The sequence below is a fragment of the Alosa pseudoharengus genome, unplaced genomic scaffold (genome assembly GCF_046254945.1).
Source record: "Alosa pseudoharengus isolate Yale_2024_CS ecotype anadromous, Long Island Sound unplaced genomic scaffold, YU_APseudo_1.1 YU_APseudo_1.1_scf_10, whole genome shotgun sequence".
In the NCBI taxonomy this organism is placed as follows: domain Eukaryota; kingdom Metazoa; phylum Chordata; class Actinopteri; order Clupeiformes; family Clupeidae; genus Alosa; species Alosa pseudoharengus.
In genome coordinates, this window is record NW_027468565.1 from 37,153,700 (window position 1) to 37,172,994 (window position 19,295).

The window sequence follows — 19,295 nt, forward strand, 5'->3', positions numbered from 1 at the left end:
ACCACTATGCGGTACATCTAGTTCTTCACACTTCACACTCTGAGGCCAAGTGTCATCTCATATTGCCAAGAATTAGGCTTTTTTTTCTAAGAGTTATGTTTTGAAGATAACTATATTTATTGTTTAGGACCACACTGATAATGACTACATCATCTTTTGCCACATAATTAGGCATAGGCTACTGATGAAGTGTGTGTGTGTGTGTGTGAGAGACAGAGAGAGAGGCAGGGGTTTTGACCTCTGTGGATAGTCTGGATAGGCATTCTTGGTCCGCCTTCTCTCTCTTTCCTCCCTGCATTCTATCATTCTCTCTTCTCTCTCTCCCTCTTTATCATTCTCTCTCTTCTCTCTCTCCCTCTCTATCATTCTCTCTCTTCTCTCTCTCCCTCTCTATTTCTCATCACGAGTGAGGACTTTCCCCCAACTGGGTTCAGTCTGCTCTGCTGGACTAGATCACATGGTTGCATTCTTGAGGGTTTCAGGCCATCATGCATCCCTGACCTTGTGAGAGATGAAGACTGCTGCTGGGGTATGATAGCGTGGATAGGGGAGGGGTGGGGTGTGGTGGGGTGGATAGGGGAGGGGTGGGGTGGGGTGTGGTGGGGTGGATAGGGGAGGGGTGGGATGTGGTGGGGTGGATAGGGGAGGGGTGGGGTGGGGTGGATAGGGGAGGGGAGGGGTGGGGTGGGGTGGATAGGGTAGGGGTGGATAGGGGTGGGGTGGCGTGCCATCCTGCACCACTGCTGTTCCCCTCACTTCTCTCCATGGTCAGTCTCCAACGTGGACATCTCCACTGTATGTCCAACTCCTTCCATCCACACAGGCCTTCTTTAGCTGCTTTCTAGAAGTGAGTAATGAGAGGACTATTCTCCAGGAAGGATCTAGAGTCGGCTCTGCTAGACCGTTCATGGAGGCTGCGTTTGTGGGGGAGTGGTGCAAGCTGGGACCTGACTGGATGCAGCAAACAGTGGATTATTTTTTTATTATTATTATTATTTTCTTATTTTATTCTGTGTCTTGGCTTGAAAGCGGAAACATGGTGCAATTAATGACACCGATCTGTAAAAAGATGTTGTCTCGTAAAGCATGCAGATTTGATATTTCCCCGAAAGTGCTTTTTTTCACTAGCAGTATTCTGCCACTTCTGCTTACAGTATGTAGTGAAGTTTTTTCAAGAGTGTCAACAATGTTGTGTCATTTAATGCTGTAAAGTGCTGACTGTATGGTCTGTTCTGTACTGTGTTCTGTATGGTCTGTTAAGTTCTTTGACTTCATGATGGGTTTATTCTAGATAACATCATTTGATCTCTTTGACTGACTTTACTTAGAACAATAGTTACTGTTTTCATGCTGTGTGGAAGATGACAGAAGTTCTCATGTCTCTTCATAGGGTCTTTTGCGCTTCAGGTCCTTCAGACGATGCTCTGTGCATAATGCTGCTGCTGCTGTTTGTGCTGTTGTTGTTGGCTACTGTACACTGGACCACGCCGGTCTAATTTCATTTCCGAGGGATGCTAACGAGTTCAGCTGAGGAGCAGCTGGCCAAGGGCAGCACTGGCCGCGGATGGAACAACATCGTTGTTGTTTGGGACGGGAGGGCCAGCATGTTTTGATGTGCGCTGTGGATGGTAGCAGATGAGGCGCCTGTGCTCAACTGGCTTGTTTACTGGTTATGATATGAGGGCTAGTTGAGCCCTGACAACCTCTCATCAACCCTCCCCCCAACACACGTACACTTGTGTAATACTCATGCCTATTTACAGCTTGGACTTCAGAGTTTGTTGGGCATTCTAATGTTACAAGCTTTTGGATATCATGGTTTTGCTTTGTGTGGTGGTACTTGTGCTTGATGGGGGGGTGAAATTGATATGTAAGTTTGTGTTGGAAAATTCACAGGCTTTGCTTTTGACATGCGAGGTTGAACAAATATGAAGACACATATATCATACTAATCGGTTCTGTGAAATTCCTAAATGTCTTTCTTTTTAATCTGATTATCTGCTCTGCAACCTTCTCCCTCATTCTCTCCCTCTCTTGCACTCTTTTTTTCTTCATCTCCTCATTTTCTCTCCTCCTCCCTGACTGCATACTTGCTGTCTCCCTCCGCCCCCCAACTCATTCATTCACTCTCTCCATCTTTCTCTCCTGCCATTCCGTCCCACCCACTCAAATCCCCCCATTCTGTCATTAATCCAAATCTCCCCCTCCATCCACCTCTTTTTCACTTTCTCTTCTCTGGCCATCTCTCTCTCTCTCTCTCTCTCTCTCTCTCTCTCAGGACACTGAGTGTGAGTTCCCTATGGCTGTGTATGATGAGAACCTGCTGAGGAACCCTTTCTACCAGGCGCTAGAGAAACAGAGGCCAGACCTGTGCAGCCGCATGGCAGAGGTGCATGGAATTGTGAGTGGGCTCTCTCTCTGTCCCTTTCTCTTTCTCTCTCTCTCTCTTTCTTTCTCTCTATCCCTTTCTCTTTCTCTCTCTCTCCTCTTTCTCTCTCTCTCTGTCCCTTTCACTTTCTCTCTCTCCTCTTTCTCTCTCTCTATCCCTTTCTCTTTCTTTCTCTTTCTTTCTCTCTCTCTCCTCTTTCTCTCTCTCTATCCCTTTCTCTTTCTCTCTCTCTCTCCTCTTTCTCTCTCTCTCTGTCCCTTTCTCTCTGTGTCTGTATATTGATTCATTCTTTTTCTACTTTTGGTTTGAGGTCTGATTTTGGCCTAGTTGTTAATGTAGTGGGTGGAGGGGAAGAGTGTAAGCAGGTCAGACAGCAGTCCTCCCCGTCCCCATGTGATGGTTGTGGTGACTAATGCTATGAAAGAGAGGCCCTATCTGAGGCCCAGGGCCCTGAGTCCCAGTGTGACTGTGCTAAATTCTGCCCTTGTGGATACGGGTTTGACACAGCTGACAATCAGACAGATAAAAACATCCAAAGGGCAGTTGGAAGTTGTTTTAAAAAAAAAGAAGAAAAAAAAACATGACATTTTGTGTGTATCTTTATATTCTAGGTGATTGTGTGATTGTGTAGTTGTAAACATCTACTCTGTGTGGTGGTGACCTTCTAATTTCATAATTTGTGTTATTGTCATTGTTTATTTGTCATTGATTGTTTGCTGTGGTAGATCCTGGTGCCGTGTCAGGGAAGTCTGCATGTCAGTACATACACAGCAGCCCAGTTTGAGGGGTACGTTCTACAGCCCTCAGAGCAGGGGTACCAGACCCTCGATGGGAAGGTAAGGCAGCCTCTCTTAGTTCCTCTAAGATCGGCCTTTTTGTTATACCTTGCTTTTCTGAGACTGTCTTTTTCATAGACTGTCTAGCTGTCATCAAGTCACCTCCATCATCAAGGTGTTTCTCACATATATTACTAAAATTTGTATAGAGGGGATTTTGAGGGTATTTCAAAGAGAACTTAATCCATGTGTGGGAAATGGTCGTATAGATTATAGGTTTATGGTAAAGTGTTTTTGTTTGTAGTGATTTTGTGGCATGATTCGTATAAGGATTCGAGTATTACCAGTATTCCAGGAGCCCATTATAATTCTGTGCCCCACCCCCCCTCCCCATTTTCCTGCAACCTCAGGAAGTGTCCATCCAGGACAACCAGGTGACACTGGGAGCAGGCTTCCAGTGCACAGCCTCTGTGCCCATCCTCTTTGAAGAGACCTTCTACAATGAGAAGGAGCAGGCCTACAGCATCCTGTGCATTGCCCGGCCCCTGGAGGCCCACCAGAGGCCAGGTAGGCCCAGCCATGCCCAGCCACGCTCCTCAGCGCCTGGGCCGCAAGGCCTGTTACAGAACCACAGGAAAGAGACATGACAAATGTTGGCACTTGTACTGTTTGTATTTGGTTTCCCAGAAATTGTATTGTTATATAGTTTGAATTCCCCATTTTATATTTAGCAAGATATGTATGCTGTGTATGTGTGTGTGTGTTCATGTCAGTGGACACGAGTGTTGTCCAGACACAGGCACAGTACTGTTTGAAGAATGTGGAAGACGTTAAGGAGTTTCTGGGTCGCCACGCAGAGAGGCTGGACAAGTTCATCGCCAGCTTCGGCCACAGCTTCAAGGAACAGGAGAGGAAGGGACTACGCTACCACATAGTAAGAATACAGCAGTACAAAACCATTTAATAACGATACATGATACAAACATACAACTGTTATCCTATGATATGCAAGTTAGGAACAGTGAATAGAAATAATTGTTTCAGAAGACATTTTGCAGAATGGAAATAGTTTGTTTGGGGAGGAGGGAAGACATTTATCCACGCTATCGATTATGTTCATGTTTTTTTTTTCTAATGCCGCATGATTTTACTCACCTCGTTTCGGTGGCATCTGTCCCCTTACCTGCAGGACTCGGTGAATGCGCTGTACACAAAATGCCTTCAGTGCTTGTTGAGGGACTCACGTCTGGTAGGTGAAGCTGTAGTATCTTTCATTACTTGGTATAATGTCTAATGAGGTGATGATATTTGAGATATGTTGCTGGGCAATCACATAACCGGTTCCATGTGTTCTGATTGGATGTTCACAATCATTTGATTACTGATGATTAAAGTTCTCCAGAAAGAAAATGATTCCCTTGTAGCACCTGTCAGAACCTGTCAGAACAACAATACGCAGCAACATTGCTCAAAAGTGGTGTTGGGCATCATCTTCATCATCATCATCTTTACTCTCCTGCTCTAAGATGAGTGTAATGGAGTTGATTGTGTGGGTTTCAGAAAGTGCTCGCCAAACAGGAGCTCCAAATGACCCTTCTGAAGCAAGCGGTGGAGGTGAGGGCCTCACAGACTCACAGAAAACATTTCTTCATTTTTAAAAATGTTTTTTTTAGATAGGATGGCGAAGAGTGACAGCAAGTGAGTTGGTGAAGCGGGTCATAGACTGTATATGTAGTTCTATATAGTATAGTTCTATACGGTCATAGACTGTATATGTAGTTCTATATAGTATAGTTCTATACGGTCATAGACTGTATATGTAGTTCTATATAGTATAGTTCTATACGGTCATAGACTGTATATGTAGTTCTATATAGTATAGTTCTATACGGTCATAGACTGTATAGTTCTATATAGTATAGTTCTATACGGTCATAGACTGTATATGTAGTTCTATATAGTATAGTTCTATACAGTCTATGAGCGGGGTGGGTTCTGGAAATGATTCACGTCTCCAAGGGCAGTTGCACCACAGCTCTTCAAACTGCATTTCTTCAGTTTTAACAGCGTCTTTACGGACTCTTCACCATGTGTGTGGTACACTGGCCCAGAGAGGTATACAGGTCGGTCTCGGACCACAGGGGGAGGAGAAGGACTCGTAATTTCAGACCGAGTCCTCGAGACCAACGCATTTTTTATATTCATATAAAAAAAAACACACAACAATAATAACTGACTGCATTTCCGGCGAAAGTGTGCTTGCCCTAACCTGACATTAGCCAGATGGATTTCGTTCCGCTTAGCTCCGCCTAGCTTCACTCACATCCATCTGGGACCTCTTCCATTGAGAGTGATTTCTGCAACCGACTTTATGGTTCAGCCAATCAGGACGCAGGGCGGGAGTTTCATAGATGTGACATAGCGTAGAAGCGACTGTGAGACTGTTATTAGCGTCACGGGTTGGCTTCGATGTGAGTGGTTGAAGTAGCACGTCAATAGATGACAGACAAGTGGCTTATTCAATCATATGCAAGCATTTTTTGATTAGGCCCAGCCTTCTGAAGCAACACTTCAATGGATCGGTTCCAGATGGATGAGTGGAGCTAGGCGGAGCGAAATTCATCTGGCTAGGGTCAGGTTATGCTTGCCCTGGTCCGGTCACCAATATAAGCAGACAGTGGCATACGCTATGCTAAACCTGGCTTGATCCAAGCATTGTAACAGTGCCTTTCAGTGTTGGAGCAGTGGCAATATCTCAAAAGCTCTAGGAGAGGGCTATTCAACTATTGGCTTGCGGGTTGAATGCGGTTTGTTGGATTTTACCTGTGGCCTGCCTACGAATTTAGCTTCTATGACTAAGATCAAATCAATAAAATAAAACGACAGCAGTGATTGGCTGCAAAAATAAATAATGTCACGCGTCTTGCGCCTCTCAAACTGGGCTATCAGGTAACCTACAGAAGAATTGAAATTATGAAATATGACCAAGGCATTAAAAAGCTGCTTGTTTGTCAGGATACTTTTTCACTGATTTATTTTTTTAAATATGAGCTATGAGTGTGAATGTTATATATTCAGCATGATTGCACCTTCCTTACTTGTGAAGCTCACACTAATGATTCCACCGTATTTAGTGAAATGTAATACAACGTTGCCACCTAGCATTCAGATGTATTAACATTAACGTGACATTTCCTGCTTGTTCTGTGGTCAACTCCATGCTTTGAGGAAAACAATCTTTTTATCATAGTTCCCTCTTCAGTGAGCGATTACCAGCTCGTTTTTGCAACAGAGATGGCTGTTTATTGTCCCTAGGTTTACAGAAACACCTATTCATATTAATACGTATGGAACGACCACCGCCGACCACTGTTTATTACATGGCCCAGAATACCTTGCATGTCTTTACAACAAAACAACACACTGAACACCTGAACACCTGCCATAGGATTCTAATTGCTTAACGGCCGTATCATGATGTCACAATCGGCAATGTTAAGTCTATGGGGATTTTTTTAAAGTTTTTCTTTAATAGTTTAAAAAGTATAAAAGTTTCAAAGTTGAAAAGACATAGCAGCTTTGTCCGTTTGAATACCTACGTTACAAAGTTTGAATGAAGTTTCTAAGTTAAACTGTTCAAGAGAAATAGCGTACGGAAAAAATAGCGTAGGAAGAACAGTACAGTGCATTTTCATGCACTGTAATAAGAAGTTTTCGGATTTCAATAGAGGGGATACATATTAAATATAGCCTAGATATCTGTAAATATTAGATGATCAGATGATTTACAGTTCTTTGTAATATGTCATGTTTCATGTTTTTGTAATGTTTCATACAGTGAAGCAGGTCTACTGCTGTGAATAGGCTAAATACAACTTTGATCATTTTTATAGCCTACTACTGTATAGTTAACTTTGGCCTTGGTGCCCTGACATGTGGCCTTTGTGCCCCCCACCAAATATGCCCAACTGAAGGCCAAGTGGCCTTGCCCCTAAAATGGTGAAATGCCAAGCCTGGGCCTCACTGTTGATTATTAACTGGGGTGATAATAAATCATGAAAACTGCCATGTTTTATGGTCTTGGTCTCGACTTGGTCTCGACTCCTAAAGGACTCTGTCTCGACTCGGACTTGCTTCCTCAAAGACTCGGTCTTGACTCGGACTCGACTGTATTTGAAAACCAACGGACTCGGTCTTGACTCGGACTCGGCATAGGCGGTCTCGTCCCCATCACTACTGGATGCTTATCATGCAGTCACATGGTTTGTTTGTTTTTTGTGTGGATTTAACATGGTGTCTCCCCTCCTTCTCAGATGTACATACATCATGGTATCCATGAGTTCATCTTTAATTATGTGGGAAGTCTTGAAGCAAGTCAGGTACTGACATTCACATTTCCTCTCTCATTTAAAATGAACTTTAGGACCATTATGGTGGTTAAGAAACAACATAACTGTAGCCTCTCTGAGAGCAGTGTTCAGAGAGAATCTTGCTTTAGCAGTTCACTTTGTTGTTGTTCTTAAGTATCCTATATTAATGTATCTTGTTGTTTGTGTGTGAACAGGACACTGCGTTTAACAAAACCATGCGAGGCCTGCAGGATCTGCAGCAGAAAGACCTCGGTATCAAATCTGAGTTTAGGTGAGAGAGCGTCTCAGAAAACCAGCTCACTTCCCCTTTCCAGAGAAGTCTGTTAGCCAAACACTCCTCAGATTGTGTCTGCGGTGGATACCAGAGATGTTGGAGTGTAGCAACACTAAAGACAACACATACAGTATGTAGTCTCTCACCCACCATTTATTATGACCGCCGCTAGCGAAGCTAGCGAAGCGGTCATATAGGGATTGTCAAAGTTTTTTTTTTTTTTTTTTTTTTTTTTTTTTCAATAGTCAATAACTACCTGAACCGTGGCACCGAGGATGAAGAAATTTTTATGGTATGTTGGTCTCAAGGGCCCACATCAACTTAGCCCATAATCACTCATTTGTGATTTGCACCCCCCCCCGGTAAAAAATGAAAATGCAATATCATTCTGCTTTAATCGCCCCTCTCTTCAGTAAAGACGTTCAGAACTGCACCAAATTTTATGTGTATGATTAACCTGACATTCTCTGGGGGTATGCCAAGTTTCGTAGAATTTCATCCATGGGGGGGTCTAAAAAATTAAGTTATGTGTACATTTAGTGACTCTACACTCATTGGCCTGTAGATGGTGGTGCACACATATACACATGCACACACACACACAGGCACCCACATACTATCGGTATTAGAACGGCCGATACATAATTACAAATTCAGTAGGATTAAAAGAAAACCAAAATAAATATTCATCATCATCATCATCAGTGTTGGGAGTAATGCGTTACAAAAGTAATGTAATTACTGTAATATATTGCTGTTTGCGGTAACGGGTAATGTAAGGCATTACAAAAGAAAAATTGGGTAATATTTACTCGGTACAAACTTCAGTAACGCGCGTTACAATGCATTTTAACCCAAAATTAAGCGCTTGTTTTGGTTTGATACATATTCGCAAACACCATGCGAGAACAACAGACGAGGAAAAATCCGCGCAAAATAGTATAGAACGTATCTCCTGATACTGGTTGAAGATGACTGTGGCTGCAGCAGACTCAAAGTCGGACTCTATTTGCGGGATGGACATACGCTCATTATTTTTAGCTTGTCAGAGACAAGGATATGAAGAACATAATAGTTAGTGCACTTTGTGTGCGAAACCGAGAGATCTCACTATGCCTTGCGAAATAGCACAAGTAATTTAATGAAACATCTAAAGTGGTGCCACGCTAATCTTTTTTATTCTTGATAAAACACAAACTATGTTCTTCTAGTGCATGTCAGCTTTGAGCTGTGAACTTGAATTAAAGAGAATAAAGGGATAGAAATGGAGAAAAAGATTGTGTAGCCTGGCAGTACCACCGCTCCCACCACGCGCATCACGCACTTTGCGTAGGGCAACAAAAGGACAGAGGGGGCACCCAAATGTAACCAATGAATAGTAGCTTTACTGCAAACTGCGTTTCACTCTTCATCAATAACGTTTACAATGTCAGAATGCACTAACACCATGGTACATGGAAGTTTGATACTTTTTGGGTTCTCTCAATCTCCACCACGTAGTTCTAGTAGAATGGAATTGGTGGGTCTTCAATAATTCGTTTCCCAAGCATTTAGGCTACATGAAGCACATGATATGCCAAGTCGACAAAAAAATCCATTCAGATAGCTAGGTGGATACCAGGCTCATAATTCACGTTTATTTGCAAAACGAAATGTGAAGCAACATGTCATTGCATACTTTCCAAAGCAATGAAGGCTGCTTAAAACAACTTAACATTGTGAATATTATTGTTAATATTGTGCTATCAATGTAACTCAACAAACAAGGCTTGTAAACGAGCTGGCAAAAGGGCATTATGAGAACGTAAAGATCAATGCTCTTAAAGTGACCGTGAACCATTTATAAGAAAACAGCATTTCTTCAGAAATTAATGTTAAAAAACACACAGTAATGGTCTGTATAATAGGCCGTTAAATTTTTCTTTAGGTGTTTGAGTTATCATTTAAATGTCACTCACTCAAAGCCACTCACTTAGGGCACCAAAATGGCCAATAGGCCACCATCTTGACATGTCTTTATTAAGCTTTGATTTACAATAGGCTCTCTATTGAGCAGGCCTAGGCCTTAAAGTTACAGTATTTATATCACAATTTACCAGACTTTGACCTTTTGTCGTTTTTAACAAAATTCTGACTATGATTGTTCCTTGTTTTGCATCATGAGCACTGCGCCTATTGCATTCTTACTGTATGTTGTTAGCCTTAAGCCTAGCTCAGTCATTATACTATACCACATCTCTCTCCATTGGAAGAGCAATGAGCTGCATTGAGCGTAATAAACTGCATTTAGAATGGCAAAGCCATATTTCTAGATATTTTGGTGAAAGTAACTTAAAAGTAATGCAATAGTAGTGTAATGCCTTACAATTCAGAGACAGTAATATTATAATGTAACAAATTACTTTGAAATGACAGTAATAAGTAATGCATAGTACATTACGATTTTGAAGTAACTTGCCCAACACTGATCATCATGGCTGCATTTCCAGTATTGGCGATAAGTAGTCGTTTGTCCACTAGATGGCGCATCGTTGCAGTGAGACGTAATTTTGTTGGAAGTTAATCTTAAATGGGTTGGAAAGACACTATGCTTCCTACAAGGACAAGACTGTAGGCTACAGTAGTTTACCGCAGAGAACGTCTAAGGGCTCTTACAGAGTCAACGCATCGCTACGCATACGCGCCCGCAAGGCTACGCATCGCTACGCTTCGGCCGCCATTATGCGTCGATGCGTAGCAAAATGTGTCATCCCAGTTTTTGATACGCGACGCACTGACGCATGCAATACTATGCGTTGTCGGTGGGGGCGACACTGCGAGTATTGTACATTATGTCAAGTATATGTTATATTTACAGAAGAAGGTTTGAATACAATGGCCAGAGAAGAGGAAAAATTATGCAAGCTTCTCTTTATTTTACGGTCTATGGAGCTCCACATTGTAGGTTACATGCTATTCATTGTGTATAGCATGATTGTCACTTGGAGGAGACTTCAGACTTGTAGATAACTTACGTTAGTATAGTTAGCTAACCGCTGCTAACGTGCTAGCATCGTCACGTCAGAAAACCATGGGGCTGTGCACATGTGTTAGTGTACATTTATTCACCATATATTAATAAAGTTTAAGTGGCTCTGCAATGTAGGCTATGTTTCCGTTTATTTACAGTACCATGTTCCTTACATGACATGACCCAGTGTCCTTGTAACATGCAGTCAATCTAGCACAGCGAATCACACTCACCTCCCGTCTATAGTTTGTCACCCAACAAAGCTAGATATTACTTTTTATACGTGTCTCCATGTCATACTGGAGTCTTTTTGAGAATTCTAAATTCAATATGATCCGTGGCTCTCCAAAAGAGCCTCTTGGGATGTAACTTTTACAGACAGCTTGAATATCACTCAGAATGTCAGTCACCAGTGACTGCTACCCCCTGTTGCGTGAGCGACGTATAGCATTTCACTTATCGGCCGCGTTGCTTGCGTCCACCGTGTAAACTATGAAAGGGAGCACGTCGCTCGCGTCGCTAACGTTGCTTGCTCGCGTTGCTCGCGTTGACTCTGTAAGAGCCCTAAGGGTAGGATGATTTCTGCATGACATGTAATTCCCATTTCCTCTTGAAGCCGAAATAAATCTGAGAATGTTTATCGGACATGCTTGTTTTTTACTGCAGGTAGGCTACGTTAATCCTATCAATAGCAGAACGTAGGTAAAATAATGTTACCGTTAGCATGGTTGAGTGATGGAGGCCAATTTGATTATTGATGTATTTGTAGAAAACCATAAATGCGTTTATAAGCTACCAAGCAAATCGATAACAGCACTAATTGTATCTTTCGACTGTCATCTCATTTGCTTATGACCATAACCTAGGCTACTAACAGGAGCTAAGTGAGTTAGCCACAACACGTTCGCTACGTGATGGTTTTTAATGGAAAATATATAGGCTACCTGAAAGATAACCTGTCTATGATCCCGTGATGATCTACAATCTCCATTTAAACCAGATGTTTTAGAGCGCACGTTGAGATGTATTCAGGGCAGGGCTGTACCTACACATATTTGTTGCACGTGCTACAAAAATCATTCTTTGCGATGAATGATTTAGTACCAACGTTACAAGGGTCAGATACAGTTTTGCCTATGGCTATTCCGTGAGACTGAGGCGCTTTTTGTTTGTTCGAAGTGCGTGTTTAGGGTGTGAGAGGGGAGTCGATGTGCTTTGATTCCAGCTTGGTAGTTGTAGTCTATGCGATTAAAAAAACACGTGTGTGTGAAGTATCCAAACAATGATAACGCTTTCATTATGGCTGCTTTAGCCACAGACCTTGAGCTACTGTACAGTGGGTTGGGTTCCGTTTAGAAGTGTCCACTTCATTCGCCCTTTCCGTGATTCACAGCTACGTGAAATGTATTACTACTGATATGCAAAACTATTAACTTTTTCGCCAAGAGGTGGCAGCTTGATACTGTAAGGTGTAAGCCATTGGTTCCAACGGAGATTTTATTTGGGTCGCCAGCATAGCCCAGCGACAATTTGTGTTGTGTAATAGGCCTAGCATAGGGCCTACCTTATATAGCTTATAGTTTGTTAACAGTCACGGTTTTGTCATAACTCCCTCTATGCATTTTTGCATTTAGAATAGCTCTAAAACCGGGGGGCGAACACGTCGCAGGGGGGGCGCCAGTGCGTGGATATCTCAATCGCAAAATTAAACAATATTTCTATCGGGCGCCTACCATGGACTAGGCTGGGTGAAAATCAAAAGATTGCGTCAAAAGATTGAGCTTAACCATTGACCTCATGGTTGCAAAATGCAAGGGAACATGAATCAGCATATTATTTGCACAAACAATAACGGAGAGTAGCTCTTCAACTTTGCCCGTTAAAATGTGTATGAACAGTCTCGCAACGCATTTCATGAAGGCCCTTTGGACATGTCAGTTATTTGCACCACTGGGAAAAACGGCATTTTGTTTTAGACTACTGGTATTTCATTTGTGCATTGACAATAAAGCTGAATATCATTTGAACTAGATGACTAAACTTATGCATATGTAGAAGAAGAAACATTCACAAAAATCCATGACATGACCTCTCTTCTTGATAGCTGTTGAAAACTGCATGGAACTGACAGGGATTGTTTTGTTTAATAATAAATAAATAAATACATTATGCTGCTACCTTCTGCTTTTCCCAAATACAATGTAGCCTACAGGTGTACCTTTCATCAGTCCAGTGGAATGGATGGACTGTGATGAACTGCCCTACTTGTGATTGTTTAGAGATTTTAAAGGTTTTATAACAATGTTACAGATTTTTTGGCCCAGAAACAAATCTATTCACCTTTGCAGCGCCAGTAGGCTACTTTGTGTGCGGAATGTGTGCAAACACACATTTCAAACAAGCATACACAAAAGTTTCAAGAGTGGGGAATGGAGTAGAAGATGGAGACAAATTCATTAATATGATTTATTTTCGCGGAATGGATGTGCAGGACTGAGCGGCGGTCATATTTTGTACCGCTACGCGGTACATCTAGTTTTCCCCTCATCTGTCTCTCTCACTCTGTCTCTATTTCTCTTCCTCTGTCTCTCTTTCTCTCTTTCTCTCTCTCTCTCTCCCTCTCTCTCTCCCTCCCTCTCTCCAGTATAAATATCCCACGAGCGAAGCGTGAGCTGAGTCAGCTCAACCACTGCACATCCCCTCTGCACAAACTCCTCTGCCTGAGGAAGGTGGCCCTCACCATCATGCAGTCCCCCAGCCCTACAGGTGTGTGTGTCTGTGTCTTGTTTGCCCGTCTGTCTAAATGTGTCTATCTGCCTGTCTCTGTGTATGTTTGCAGGTGTTGTGTGTGTGTGTGTGTGTGTGTGTGTGTGTGTGTGTGTGTGTGTGTGGTGGGGGGGGGGGGGGGGGGGGGCTTTTGTTCTTGAACATTCTTTCCTTGATTCAGTGAATTGCCATAGCACCTTTTAGTTTTGTGCTTTTCTACTGGGTAAAGAGTGCAGTGGCACGTTGCCCAGTTGCCTCAGTGTGTATAGCGAGGCTGTTCAGTATACTGTGTCCTTGTGTGGGTGGGTTCTCACCAGTGTTGTAGTCAAGTCACTATGCCTCCAGTCTGAGTCCAGGTTTGAGTCTCCAGTGCTCAAGTCCAAGTCCTAAAAAAAAAAATCAAGTCAAGTCTGAGTCGAGTCTACTACTCATCCGAGTCAAGTCCGAGTTGAGTTACTATTAAATGCAAAACGGACAACCTTCGGGGCATTCATGTCTACAGGCATTTGGCGTCATTAAAGTTAACGTCCGTAGGAACATGGCGTGACGTGTGATGTATGACATAAAGCAGTAACATTCCATTGCAAAATCATATAATATTCTAAAGACATATTCCAATTATAGCCTAATGACATTGCAAAAAAAAGTCGAGTCCTCGTCTCAATTTCCAAATCTGTATGGTCTGAATGTACGAGTCCAAGTTCGAGTCATTCAGTGCTCAAGTCCAAGTCCAAGTCAAGTCACGAGTCTCTAAATTTAGCTCATGACTCGAGTCCGAGTCCTGGACTCGAGTACTACAACACTGGTTCTCACACACAAGCATACACAAGCATACACACACACACACAAACACACACACACACAAGCACACGCGCGCGCACACACACACACAAGTACACACACACACACAAACACACACACAAACACACACATACTGTAAGCACACACAGGATCTACTGTGTTTCAGAGGAAGGCATTGCTTGTGTTGTTATGTAACCTTAACAGACTCTTCCACTGAACCAGACTCTTGCCGTGTTTGTGTGCCGAGAGCTGCGTCTTATGCAAATGGAGTAACTGGTGTCCATGTCCTGCTGGGTATTTTCCACTGCAGTAAGCCTAGATGCCATCTGTGCAGATGATCTGCTCTCGGTCATCCTCTATCTGCTGCTGAAGACAGAAATCCCAAACTGGTGAGCTCTTGCCCTATCACATTATTGTCATGTAGAACTGTGTGTGTGGTGTGTGTGTGTGTGTGTGTGTGTGTGTGTGTGTGTGTGTGTGTGTGTGTGTGTGTGTGTGTGTGCGTTAGTGCAAGCGCTTGATAGCAGTGGGAGAAGAGGAGATGAACAATTACTCAATTGTTATAACAGACAGCAGTCACTTTCGTAACAAAGGATCTCTTTTTTTAACTAAAGATCTCTGTAAGACCCAACACAGTCAGAGTGATGACTGTGGTGTTGCAGTTTAGAACTCTGTTATCAGAAGTCATTGATAAACCGTCATTTCTACATTTGTTCTCATTTGTAGCCTGTCCTGAATCCCATCTGTTTTCTAACAGTGCTATATTATTATCTTCTCTCAGGATGGCCAATCTGAGCTACATCAAGAACTTTCACTTCTGTAACTCCACCAAGGATGACCTGAGCTACTGCCTGACGTCGTTTGAGGCGGCCGTGGAGTACATCAGCCATGGCAACCTCAGCCAGGGCCTCACGGATGGAAATAATGATTGAAATAAATAATTGTTTGAATGTTAAACCCCCCAGAACATTAAAATTGATAATAGTTGGGGGCCTTAAGCACATAAATTCATCTAAATCATTAAATTTGGCACAGATGTAGCTCAGGTCATACTGAAATGATTTAGCAAGGGTGCCGGAGCCAGCGACCCTTGGGGCCAAGATGGTGGCCAAATCCAATATGGCCGCTGCTCGAAAAGGGTTCTGACTATTAACTTTTGAAACACATGAGCTACAAATACAAACTTGATGTCTTTTTCAGCTTAATTGATCATGGGAAACACATAGGAATGTTTATATTTATGAGTCAGTATATCTGGACCCCTTATTATGACCGCCGCGCAGCGTGTCCGCATGTCCAAATTTCCGTCAAGGATTCCCGGGACACTGTAAGACCGGGGTACACGAAACTTGGTTGGCATGCAGTGTTGGGCAAGTTACTTCAAAATCGTAATGTACTATGCATTACTTATTACTGTCATTTCAAAGTAATTTGTTACATTATAATATTACTGTCTCTGAATTGTAAGGCATTACACTACTATTGCATTACTTTTAAGTTACTTTCACCAAAATATCTAGAAATATGGCTTTGCCATTCTAAATGCAGTTTATTACGCTCAATGCAGCTCATTGCTCTTCCAATGGAGAGAGATGTGGTATAGTATAATGACTGAGCTAGGCTTAAGGCTAACAACATACAGTAAGAATGCAATAGGCGCAGTGCTCATGATGCAAAACAAGGAACAATCATAGTCAGAATTTTGTTAAAAACGACAAAAGGTCAAAGTCTGGTAAATTGTGATATAAATACTGTAACTTTAAGGCCTAGGCCTGCTCAATAGAGAGCCTATTGTAAATCAAAGCTTAATAAAGACATGTCAAGATGGTGGCCTATTGGCCATTTTGGTGCCCTAAGTGAGTGGCTTTGAGTGAGTGACATTTAAATGATAACTCAAACACCTAAAGAAAAATTTAACGGCCTATTATACAGACCATTACTGTGTGTTTTTTAACATTAATTTCTGAAGAAATGCTGTTTTCTTATAAATGGTTCACGGTCACTTTAAGAGCATTGATCTTTACGTTCTCATAATGCCCTTTTGCCAGCTCGTTTACAAGCCTTGTTTGTTGAGTTACATTGATAGCACAATATTAACAATAATATTCACAATGTTAAGTTGTTTTAAGCAGCCTTCATTGCTTTGGAAAGTATGCAATGACATGTTGCTTCACATTTCGTTTTGCAAATAAACGTGAATTATGAGCCTGGTATCCACCTAGCTATCTGAATGGATTTTTTTGTCGACTTGGCATATCATGTGCTTCATGTAGCCTAAATGCTTGGGAAACGAATTATTGAAGACCCACCAATTCCATTCTACTAGAACTACGTGGTGGAGATTGAGAGAACCCAAAAAGTATCAAACTTCCATGTACCATGGTGTTAGTGCATTCTGACATTGTAAACGTTATTGATGAAGAGTGAAACGCAGTTTGCAGTAAAGCTACTATTCATTGGTTACATTTGGGTGCCCCCTTTGTCCTTTTGTTGCCCTACGCAAAGTGCGTGATGCGCGTGGTGGGAGCGGTGGCACTGCCAGGCTACACAATCTTTTTCTCCATTTCTATCCCTTTATTCTCTTTAATTCAAGTTCACAGCTCAAAGCTGACATGCACTAGAAGAACATAGTTTGTGTTTTATCAAGAATAAAAAAGATTAGCGTGGCACCACTTTAGATGTTTCATTAAATTACTTGTGCTATTTCGCAAGGCATAGTGAGATCTCTCGGTTTCGCACACAAAGTGCACTAACTATTATGTTCTTCATATCCTTGTCTCTGACAAGCTAAAAATAATGAGCGTATGTCCATCCCGCAAATAGAGTCCGACTTTGAGTCTGCTGCAGCCACAGTCATCTTCAACCAGTATCAGGAGATACGTTCTATACTATTTTGCGCGGATTTTTCCTCGTCTGTTGTTCTCGCATGGTGTTTGCGAATATGTATCAAACCAAAACAAGCGCTTAATTTTGGGTTAAAATGCATTGTAACGCGCGTTACTGAAGTTTGTACCGAGTAAATATTACCCAATTTTTCTTTTGTAATGCCTTACATTACCCGTTACCGCAAACAGCAATATATTACAGTAATTACATTACTTTTGTAACGCATTACTCCCAACACTGTTGGCATGTAACCCCACATGGATAGCATGGAACCTCCTTTTTTAGTTTTGATCTGTAGCCCCCCCCGCTGGACTGAAAGGAGGGTAGGGCAGACACAGTTTTCTGTGAATATCTCGAGAACCGTAGGGTTTAGGAGGACAATTTTTTTGTGTGTTGATCTCAAAGGGCCATGTCAACCCATTCCATAACCACTCATTTCAAAAAAGTAAAAATGAGGTGTTGTAATCGCAGGTATCTGTGACCTAACATAGTCAAAACTGCACGAAATTCCGTTCATGGGGGGCCACACAATAAATTAATTTATGTTACTATACACCAACTGGCCTGTAGGTGGCCGGAGACAGTTTTCTGTGAATATCTCGAGAACCGTAGGGCCTAGGAGGTCCACCTTTTTTGTATGTTGGTCTTAAGGGGGCATATCAACCTATCCCATTACCACTTATTTCTTGTATAGCGCCACCTAGTTAAAAATTAAAAAGCAAAACTTTAGGTGTTTTCATCACAATATCTCTGGCTGACATGGTCAAAACTGCACGAAATTGAAAGTGTAGGATCATAATGACACCCTCCGAATGCATGCCAAGTTTCGTGGACTTTCGTTCATGGGGGGCCTTACAATAAAATAATTTATCTGTACATTTAGTGACCGTACACCAACAAGGATTCCCGGGACACTGAAAGACCGGGGTACACGAAACTTGGTGGGCATATAACCCCACATGGATAGCATGGAACCATCGCTTTTCGTTTTGATCTGTAGCCCCCCCGCTGGACTGGACCCCCCGAAAGGAGGGTAGGGCAGACACAGTTTTCTGTGAATATCTTGAGAACCGTAGGGCCTAGGATGACCAATTTTTGCGTATGTTTGTCTCCAGGGGTCATGTAAACCCATTCCATATGCACACATGTGCATAAACAGATACACACGCACACACATACATTCACAGTAATCCTACGTATGACACATACTCACACAGTAGACATATATACGCATGCATGCACATGGCAAAACACACAAGCACATGCACATGCATGCACACACACCTACCCACCCACACACACATAAACATAAACATGTGCACGCACACATGCACACAATTCAAGAATTTCTCAGAATTATGAACAGGCAAGATGGGGGTGGGGTTGTATAAAATGTATTTTACATGTGAAATCTATGAACTAATCATGTTTTGGTACTTGTTGTCTAGCACAGCGGTTCCCAAACTTTTTTCCCCGCGGACCACCTTCTACATCCTGACTCGGCTCGCGTACCCCCACCATCCAACACATAACAAAGTAACACATTCTATTGACGCATTCCAGGCATCGTTGTTTAATTAGCCGCCCTACATGATAACATAATCAAAATGTACAACTGGTCTATGAGCTCTCACGTTAAAAAAAAACTGTGGAGAACCACATTAGAATGGTTAGGTAGCATCTCACTGCAGACTACGCACTGTGGCTTTGGGCAGTCTGTCTCCCAATCCACGTGAAGCCTAGAACTATACTGTATGCCTCATCATACTTTTGTTTTCTTCGCGCAGTCTTTTCTGTCTCGTTCTTTCTTTTATTCCCCTGCGCTCCATTTCCACCTTCATTAGTCTGCCCCCATCCCATCGTTACCTGTGTCCTGCTCTGTTTCTCTTACTTCTCCTCTTCGATCACTTTAATCAGGCCTTTTGGACAGTGTACCTAGCCTGGCAAGCCAGACCCACATTTACATGTAGGGTCTGGACACTCACCGTTCGCAGTGCTCAGTCCGAGGGGCGGGATAATCAGT

General features: G+C 42.4%; 1 protein-coding gene across 2 annotated transcripts; it reads left to right on the forward strand.

Moving 5' to 3' along the window:
- The first annotated feature begins 772 nt into the window (after nt 1–772).
- Nucleotides 773–16,851, forward strand: LOC143141246 (ankyrin repeat domain-containing protein 27-like). 2 transcript variants are annotated; one of them, XM_076302410.1, is made up of 12 exons: nt 773–847; nt 2,279–2,401; nt 3,115–3,225; nt 3,576–3,732; nt 3,939–4,099; nt 4,355–4,414; nt 4,726–4,779; nt 7,479–7,544; nt 7,730–7,806; nt 13,464–13,585; nt 14,697–14,775; nt 15,168–16,851. In XM_076302410.1, the coding sequence occupies exons 2-12, from the start codon at nt 2,300–2,302 to the stop codon at nt 15,316–15,318; spliced, it is 1,140 nt and encodes a 379-aa protein (XP_076158525.1). In that variant the 5' UTR covers nt 773–847; nt 2,279–2,299; the 3' UTR covers nt 15,319–16,851. The 2 variants fall into 2 exon arrangements, with proteins under 2 accessions (XP_076158525.1, XP_076158524.1); XM_076302409.1 differs by having other exon boundaries at nt 775–2,401.
- The last annotated feature ends 2,444 nt before the right edge of the window (nt 16,852–19,295 follow it).

Excerpts from the sequence above, each read along its gene's own strand:
- LOC143141246 (XM_076302410.1), top strand. The coding sequence starts at position 2,300 with ATGGCTGTGTATGATGAGAACCTGCTGAGGAACCCTTTCTACCAGGCG. Across the intron at positions 7,807-13,463 it reads GGTATCAAATCTGAGTTTAG|TATAAATATCCCACGAGCGA; the intron begins GTGAGAGAGCGT and ends CCCTCTCTCCAG. Across the intron at positions 13,586-14,696 it reads GCAGTCCCCCAGCCCTACAG|TAAGCCTAGATGCCATCTGT; the intron begins GTGTGTGTGTCT and ends TTTCCACTGCAG.